This window comes from Episyrphus balteatus, chromosome 3 (genome assembly GCF_945859705.1).
Source record: "Episyrphus balteatus chromosome 3, idEpiBalt1.1, whole genome shotgun sequence".
NCBI classification, from domain to species: domain Eukaryota; kingdom Metazoa; phylum Arthropoda; class Insecta; order Diptera; family Syrphidae; genus Episyrphus; species Episyrphus balteatus.
The window spans coordinates 96,831,330-96,841,134 of NC_079136.1; the positions used below are offsets into that span (position 1 = coordinate 96,831,330).

Below are 9,805 nucleotides of genomic sequence, written 5' to 3' on the forward strand. Positions count from 1 at the left end.
AAGCAGATTTATTAATAGGCTGCAATTTATTAAAAAATGCAGAAGTGAAAATAGATTTTGAGAAAAGAATCTTAGAATGTAATGGTAAATGTGAAAAAATTTACATTCCTCAAGAAGAATGTAATACGGAAAATTTATTAAAGAATAATAATTTGAGAGATTTAAAATCTGGAACAGACCAGAATGATATTGATTTATTTGAGAAATAAAATAAAACAAAAAATTGAGTCAATACACTCAACCATTTATCTGAATGCTTTATTTAGAACAGATGTTAAAGCGGAAATTCGAACAATTGTTGAAACTCCTATATGGAGTAAACAATATCCATACCCTCTGTCCGTAAACACGTTTGTTAATAATGAAATAAAAAATTTATTAGAAAAAGGAATTGTAAGAGCAAGCAAGAGTCCTTATAATTCACCTATATGGGTTGTATCAAAGAAAGGTATCAATGAGAATGGTACACCTAAGCTTCGAATGGTTATAGATTACAAAAACATTAATGAAAAAACAGTAGTAGTTGGTGGACCACGGCGTGGGAAAATTTTGGATGGGATGTATGCCCTTGAATTGGTTTGAGGTCACGGCGGTGTTGTTTAATGGGTTGTTAATGGGTTTTTAATGGGTTTGTGTTTTGTTTGAGGTGGCCGCCTTGGCGCCGCCGCCGCTGCGCTATGTGTACTTGTGGAATTTAAATTTAAAAAATGCATTGCCGCAGCGGAGATTTGAACCGGGAACCTATGGCGTGTCGGGTGTGTGACACTTCCACTAGGCTATCGAGGTAATTGTAGTTTGATGCGCGAAAGTATCTTTTATGCGTACAAAAAAGTTATTTATAGAATCTTTTGGTATGTTTGCCTCCGCATCATGCTGCAGCGATGAATATTTTTTGAATTGAATTTTAATCCTATCTTAGCCTACATTGACATTTCTTGATATCTTATCTGTACTGCATCGTTGGTGGGTGTCTGGATGCTCACACGTATGGTGGATGTGCTGACGTATATGCGTACAAAAAAGTTATTTATAGAATCTTTTGGTATGCTTGCCGAGTAGTTGCTGGTTGTGAAAAATGTATTTGTGTGTGGTTTCTAAAGAAGAAATTTTGGTTACATATTTGATTTAAAGGGGATATTGATGCATTGAGAAAAAAGAAGAACATTTGGATTGTATGTAGCTCGATATGGGAGAATTAAAAAATACATTGCCGCAGCGGAGATTTGAACCGGGAACCTATGGCGTGTCGGGTGTGTGACACTTCCACTAGGCTATCGAGGTAATTGTAGTTTGATGCGCGAAAGTATCTTTTATGCGTACAAAAAAGTTATTTATAGAATCTTTTGGTATGTTTGCCTCCGCCTCATGCTGCAGCGATGAATATTTTTTGAATTGAATTTTAATCCTATCTTAGCCTACATTGACATTTCTTGATATCTTATCTGTACTGCATCGTTGGTGGGTGTCTGGATGCTCACACGTATGGTGGATGTGCTGACGTATATGCGTACAAAAAAGTTATTTATAGAATCTTTTGGTATGTTTGCCGAGTAGTTGCTGGTTGTGAAAAATGTATTTGTGTGTGGTTTCTAAAGAAGAAATTTTGGTTACATATTTGATTTAAAGGGGATATTGATGCATTGAGAAAAAAGAAGAACATTTGGATTGTATGTAGCTCGATATGGGAGAATTAAAAAATACATTGCCGCGGCGGAGATTTGAACCGGGGAACCTATGGCGTGTCGGGTGTGTGACACTTGCACTAGGCTATCAGGGTAGTTGTAGTTTGATGCGTGTATAGCATATTCATGCTTACAAAACAAAGTTATTTATAGAATCTTTTGGTATTTTTGGCGAGTAGTTGCTGGTTGAGTTATTTATAGAATCGTTTTGGTATGTTTGCCGAGTAGTTGCTGGTTGTGAAAAATGTATTTGTGTGTGGTTTCTAAAAAAGAAATTTGGTTACATATTTGATTTAAAGGGGATATTGATGCATTGAGAAAAAAGAAGAACATTTGGATTGTATGTAGCTTGATATTGGAGTGTAAATTAAAGGGCGAAGCAGCAGACGCATCGGAATATGATCAATTGAAAAATGCATTTGTGCCGCCGTCGCCGCGTGCTGCAGCGATGAATATCTTTTTAATTGAATCTTAATCCTATCATAGCCTACATTGACATTTTTTGATTTCTTATCTGTAATGCATCGTTGGTGGCGGTCTGGATACTCCCACGTATGGTGGATGTGCTGACGTATAGAAATTGGTTATGTGCTAACTGTTTGTGTTCTTTTAAAACTGTTTATCAATATGGATTGGATTGGATATCAATGTGTGATGAGGATGACTGCTGGATGTTTACTTTTGATTTTAATGAAATTGTTTGTTAACTCTTCCCTCCTTAAAATGTGAACGTCTAATTGAATCATAATCCTATCTTAGCCTACATTGACATTTTTTTTGATTTCTTATCTGTACTGCATCGTTGGTGGCGGTCTGGATACTCCCACGTATGGTGGATGTGCTGACGTATAGTAATTGGTTATGTGCTAACTGTTTGTGTTCTTTTTAAAACTGTTTATCAATATGAACTGGATATCAATATGTGATGAGGATGACTGTTGGATGTTTACTTTTTGATTTTAATTAAATTGTTTCTTAACTTATATTTTGATTATGAGTACTCTTGAATATGTCACAGTGACCAAGAATCGTTCTGTTTTGGATTATATGTTTGAAATCTTGGACTCGCCTGTAGGATCACAAACCATAAACAAATTATATTGGTTTTCTAAGATTAGAGTGGGGATGACAAAGAAATTTTGAGGAAAGGAACTTAGTATAAAGAGTAGAGCATTTTCAAAGTAAAAAATTATTCTTTTGAATACGTTCAAGTGCAACACTTCATTTTTTGAATTTATAAAGTCATTTAAAAAAATGTCAGGATTTTTAAGTAAACTCAAGTCTAAGGTGTCGACCATTAAACCTAAAAAGGTCTTAGCCCCAAAGAGGAAAATCTATAAAAGGCTGGTCCAGCTGGAGCTGAGGAAGAAGTATAACATCGTTCGGGCCTTTAGGCGGGAATCGGAATATGGCCCCTCCATCATGCTGGAGTTGGAGGACTTTGAGGTTTACCTCCCAAAAAGGTGTAACAGCCAAATGGATGATGGTGACATAGAGGGGTTGGCTAATTTAGCCTTTGAAGTTGTGGCCCCATATGGCCACAACTCATTCCATATAGATTTCCACGAGAAGGAAAATAAGGTAAGTTACATATACAGATATAATTTTATACTTATATGTCAATATAAAAAAATTAAAATACTAACTTATGAAAAATATTTCAGAAGCAAGAGCCATCAAAGGAACAAGAACGACAACAACCCTCAACAACCCCCGAAAATCAGCAAATTAAAGAGCTACAACAACAACAGCAAGAAGCCATAGCAGCCACGACACCCCCTATTGAGGAACAAGAACAGCCACAAATGTTCTCTTCTGAAGAGGTAATCTTCAGCTTCAATGACTACTATGATAGTCAAAAAAATTTGTATAACTCCCAACAAAAAATTTTAAAAAAGAAAAAATAATAAATTACAAATATTCCAAAAAATAACTTAAAATGTTTCTGATTTTTTTTATTGAAAATGGTTGTTCTCTGAATGCTTTTTTTGTTTCTTTTAGAAAATCGAAATTGTGAGTGATATCACATCCACAAATAAGAGGTTCAATTTAAAGGGACGAAAAATTGAATTCAAGATCCGCTCGATACCCAAAAATGAAGAACCAACTTCATGGGTAAAGGAGGCAGTGAACGAGATGTTGAAGATTGCTACAAGTGATCTAGCCCCCACAGATAAAATAGGGGTAACTTTTTGTGGGGATAATTTCTCAAGCGAGCGAGGCAGTGGCTGGATTAATTTCCGGGATTGTGGAGATTTGTCGTTCAACGATGTATGGACCATGATAGCGAGTATATTTCAAAGCAACTCTGAAGGGGTAAACACGGACCAATTTTGTTTGGCAGTTACGGCTGTTAAAATGCCCAGAGGCAAAGGATCAATTAAGCCCTCCTCTATGTATAACACATTTGACGAAGAATGTGCTAAACGTAAGGGGATCTTACGTATTGAGAATAAGGACAACTTATGTTTGCCAAGAGCATTGATAGTGGCCATGGCATATGTTGATAAAGAAATCAACATTCAAAAGCTAAGAAAGGATGTTAGGAACGTCCAAACAGAAAGAGCTTTGAGACTCATTACACAAATTCAAATAAGTATACCAGAGGATGGTTGCGGGATTCCTGAACTGAAAATATTCCAAGATCACCTAAAAGGCTACAAAATCACTGTGTACGAGTATGACACCAAGGGCAGAAAAATAATATTTGAAGGTGTCTCTACCGCTAATGGTTGTCTCGAAGAAAAAAAGATTAATTTGCTATATCACAGGAACCATTATTGTGTTATAACATCGTTGACGTCAGCATTTTGCTGTAGTTACTACTGTGAAATATGTCATGTGCCGTATAACACGAAAAATCATCATAGATGTGTACGTTCCTGCCCCCAATGTAAAAACGAAACTGCTTGCGTTAAAACATCCTCTGAGATTTTATGTGATAATTGCTATCGAAGCTTCAGAGGAAAGCAGTGTTTCGATAACCACAAAGCAGGTGGATCTACGAGTAACATTTCTATTTGTGAGCAGATTAAAAGATGTTCTTTATGCTTAAAAACATACGCATCAAATCGAGAACATTATTGTGATGAATACTTCTGCAAACAATGTGACAAGCATGTGCCAGGGGATCATCATTGCTATATTCAACCAGACAAAAGAACACTTTGTTCTAAAAACTGTCTATACATATTCTACGACTTGGAAAGTCGGCAAGAAAAAGAAATTAATAGTAGAGCTAAACTACACGAGCCCAACTTATGTATATTCAAACAGAAATGTGATCAATGTATAGATATACCAAATCTATTTTTCTGCCAGAAATGTAAGCATTCACTACACATAATACGTGAACAAGAAGAAAAAGAAGGATATGTAATAGAAAAGTTTTTGGAATATATTCTGAATGTCAGAAAAAATTACAAACAGGTGATTGTGATAGCACACAATGGCCAGGCTTATGATCATCAATTTATTTTAAATTATGTACTGCAAAAAACAAGCCTTAATCCCGAATTACTTATGCGTGGAACTAAAATAATTTTAATGGAGATTGGTAATGTCAAATTTCTGGACTCATTAAATTATTTCCCAATGGCTCTATCAAAATTACCCAAAGCATTCAATCTGCCATCAGAATTAAAAAAAGGTTATTTTCCTCATTTATTCAACATGAAAATAAATGAAAAATATACAGGGAAACTACCGGCTATTGAATTTTATAGTCCGGATACAATGAGAGTAGAGGAACGAAATAATTTTTTGAAATGGCATTCAGAGCATGCAAATGATTATTTTGTAATGCAGCATGAGCTTGAAGAATACTGCAAGAGCGATGTGGAGATATTGACCGAGGCATGTTTAGCATTTAGAAAATTATTTCTAATGCAAAATAATGTTGAACCATTTTTGGAAGCAGTAACGATAGCCTCCGCTTGTAACCTTGTTTTCAGGCGTAATTTTCTTCTTCCTAACACAATTGGCTTAATACCGAGAAACGGTTACAGATGTATGGATAATCAATCTGTAGAAGCAATTAAGTGGATGATTTGCGAGGAGAAAAAGAGAAATATAACCATACAACATGCGTACAAAGGAAGAGAAGCTGTTGTTAATGGCGTAAAGGTTGATGGCTATTGCACAGAAACAAGGCAGATTTTTGAATACCATGGCTGCTATTATCACGGTCATCCTCTCTGTTTAAAACACAATCGTGATAAACCACTTCATGAAGACTCGAGTGATACTCTCAATCGGAGGTATGAAAAAACCGAATCAAAAATTAAAAGATTAAAAACATACAATTTTGAAGTTATTGAAATGTGGGGTTGTGATTTTCAAAATTATTTAAAGACTATGAGTAAGGAAGATTTGCAGTGTTTAAATACACATCCACTTATACAAAGTTCCCCGCTCAATCCTCGTGATGCTTTCTTTGGAGGTCGAACAGGGAATACATACAATTATTACAAATGTAAAGAAGGCGAAAAAATTCAATACATAGATGTATGCTCCCTATATCCATGGGTATGCAAAAACGGGAAATTCCCCATTGGACATCCTAAAGTTCATACTCATTGTTCTGGCTTAAAACTAGAAGGTATGAATGGACTTGTAAAATGCAAAATTATACCACCTGAGAATCTACTTCATCCTGTCCTCCCAATGAAACAAAACAATAGACTCATGTTTTCATTGTGTAGAAGTTGCAGCAGTGAAAAAAATCAAGAACAATGTTGTTATCATTCCGAGGAGGAAAGGGCCCTACTAGGAACATGGGTAATTGACGAAGTTTTGAAAGCAATTGAAAAAGGCTATAAATTGATTGATGTTTATGAAATTTGGGAATATAATGTAACCCAATATGATCCAGACACAAATTCTGAAGGATTATTCACACCAATGATGAACAAGTTTTTGAAGTTGAAACAGGAAGCATCGGGATGGCCTGTTAAGTGCTCATCTTCTTTAGAAAAAGAGAATTACTTAAAAGAATTTTTTGAAAAAGAAAATATAGAGTTGGAAGAATCAGAAATTTGTGATAATCCTGGTAAAAGATCTTTGGCAAAATTGATTCTGAATTCATTTTGGGGAAAATTCGGACAACGACAAAACCAACAACAAACTTGTATTTTGAGTGATCCTTCGGATTTATTTCTTCTTCTTACATATCCTTCTATAGAAGTATTACATATTATACCTATTAATGAAGAAAAATTGGTAATCACCTTTGAAATGAAAGAGGAAGCCATTGAATATTCATCCCGAGTAAATGTTTGTATTGCAGCCTATACGACAACCCTGGCCCGCCTTAAATTATACAGCTATCTGGAAAAATTAGAGGAACGAGTACTGTACTATGACACTGATTCTGTCATATACGTTAGCAGGGATGGAGAATTCGAGCCGCCTACTGGAGAATTTATTGGTGACATGACCAATGAACTGGAAACTTATGGCCAGGGGAGTTTTATAACAGAATTTGTCAGCGGTGGTCCAAAAAACTATGCGTATAAACTTTATAGTACAAACGATCATTTAGAACACATAGTATGCAAGGTAAAGGGCATTTGTCTTAATTTCCAATCATCACAAAAAATCAATTTCGAATCAATAAAAGAAGCAGTACTAAATTCTTCATCATCGGACAATGAAGGTATAATTATTAATTCTAATAATATTCGACGTACACAGGGTCACCAAGTTGTGACTGTAGCGGAGACCAAAACGTATAAGCCCAAAGCAGAAAAAAGACGTTTTCTTAGCAATCACAGTTCATTGCCATATGGATTTAAAAGAGGATGCAAAGAATAATTTTATAATTAAATTATGTTTTATCTTCTTCTTCAGACTTTGAAAATAAAAAAAAAATAAAACTAAAAAATAAATAAAAATAAAAAAAAATGAACCAGAATGTGTTTTTTTTATCGGCAAATAAAATATTTTTTATTATTTAAAAAAGGTATACAATTTGTTACGTTTTAGATAAGTTTTTGAACTTCTCCTGTCATTGGATTGTATTCAATTATACGGTCGTGAAGAATAAGACAATACATTGTTGTTAAATCTGGAACAGGGATGGATGTTTTGAGTTCAATTCTTACATCGACAGGTCCGTTTTTAATTGATTCATTTTGACGAGAACAGTCAATAACCATAATTGGAGCAATATCTTTATATTCTTGTGGGGATAAGAGTGGTAGCGGTGGTTTCTGATAATATGATTGTTGAAACTTGCTGTACATCTCATAAAGAATAGCATAATGATTTAGATTAAACTTCAAATTTAAATCTTCCCGAGGATATGCTTCTGAGTTCAAATATACTTTCACATTGCTAACATCGCAATGATCGAATTTACTAGCATCTTTGTTTATATAGTTCTTACGCGCTGTTTGTAGTGCAATTATTATATATCTAGGTTTTTCAAGTTGAGTTGAGGTTTTGACTGTCCACACATGATCCGTGTTAGTAGGTAGAGTAGGATATTCATACATTTCCCAATTTCTAAAATGCATTTTAATTGGTTTCGATTGAATTTGTTTCAATAGTACCAATTTATTGGAATCGGATAAGGTAATGTGAGGAACCCTCCATTGTAGTTTATGGATTGACATTTTTAAATTTTCTTTTTCTGAATTAATGTAGGCATTTTCATCAGTTCGAGTTCGAATTAAAATCAATTCATGTCTTGCGTTTATAATGATTTTCTTATAATCTTCAGCAAATCCTAAAAGATTTTTCAATGGAATGCAAAAGTTAAAATTACCCGATGAAAGCGAAATACTATCCTTTCCAGTCCATGAAGAATTTTCCAAACTTTTACTTTCATTCTCATTTAATGATATGAAATTTTTTTATTGATGTTGTAATACCAACATTTTTATTGTTTTCAATATCGATACCATTGAGTTCATAATGTATTTCCTCAAAAAGAAATGGTATAGCATTGTTACATAGTTTTGCTGTGGAAGAAACTCCTCCATCTGCTTTTGTCAGACTTCCTTCTACATAAATGAAACTTTCACTGGGTAAAATGCACAGATCCTGCTGTTGTATAGGGATACGTATTTCATCACTGGTATTGAAGGATTGAAGAAATGCTGAATAACTATGATACTCAAATTTCGTAATGCTATTATCATAATTAGGACAGTGACTAATATTTAGTATTTCGCTCATTTTTTTTTTTTTTTTTTTTTTTTTTTTTTTTTTATTATTTCAGGACAAATCCTAGTGATAGTAGAAATGCTTTATTTTCAAGAGACAATCTTGGTCTTGATCGCTTCGATGTCTTTTCAGAACTAATTGAATGATCACCTTTGACTTCAGATATATAGTTATAGAGTAACATTACGTTGATTTCGGTAGTAAATGCAATCGAATGGTTATTGTTTCTCCTCTAAAATTTATTAGATCACCGTCTTGATCTACAAGCCTTAATGATAAAGAAGTTATTTGCTTGACGTTCACAGGTAAATAGATGACATTTTTTGGAACCTCTATGATTTTATACCCTGCTCCTGCTTCGGGTGAAAATTCATGAATAGTGTGAACAGGAGTATTATTAAAATAGGAACCAACAATTATGTTGCACTCAATTCTTATGACGTTTACTTTATTAATGTCAACCGCTAAATCTGACATATGAGTTTTACCCCGTTCAAGTACACGCTTACTAAAGCCCAATAATGTTCCAATAGATCTAGGTCTATCAAAGTAAATTGTCTTATTACTTTCAACTTCTGCTTTTAGTGTATTATTGTTTGCTTCTATCCTTACTTTGGCGGTAGAATTTTGCATTAGCAATGTCTTAGAAATCAAGAATGCAATATCATCTATTTCATAGGATCCTACTGGGATCTCGATTTCGTGTTCTCCTATATGGAACAAGTTGTTTCGTTCATCCACATTTGGAATTGAGTTATATGTTTGAAAATCTACGAGGCCACAAACGTAATCCCTATTCAAGTATAATGGTGGAAAATATTCGGCTGATAGATAGGAAGTTTCCCCGCTTAGTGTAAGTGTTAATGCCATGACGATGAGCTAAACAATGAACATTTTTTTCAAAAATAATCTTTATTTATTAGAAGTAACAATCATATAAGAATTTCAAACAT

General features: G+C 34.2%; 2 protein-coding genes across 2 annotated transcripts; one reads left to right on the forward strand and one right to left on the reverse strand.

The window, feature by feature from the left end:
- Nucleotides 1-514: 514 nt before the first annotated feature.
- Nucleotides 515-7,597, forward strand: LOC129913797 (uncharacterized). The gene is made up of 3 exons (XM_055992660.1): nt 515-3,263; nt 3,347-3,505; nt 3,684-7,597. The coding sequence occupies exons 1-3, from the start codon at nt 2,937-2,939 to the stop codon at nt 7,494-7,496; spliced, it is 4,299 nt and encodes a 1,432-aa protein (XP_055848635.1). The 5' UTR covers nt 515-2,936; the 3' UTR covers nt 7,497-7,597.
- Nucleotides 7,598-7,663: 66 nt separating this feature from the next.
- Nucleotides 7,664-8,179, reverse strand: LOC129915149 (uncharacterized). The gene has a single exon (XM_055994615.1). It carries the CDS (start codon nt 8,177-8,179, stop codon nt 7,664-7,666), a length of 516 nt encoding a protein of 171 aa, XP_055850590.1.
- Between the last annotated feature and the right edge of the window lie 1,626 nt (nt 8,180-9,805).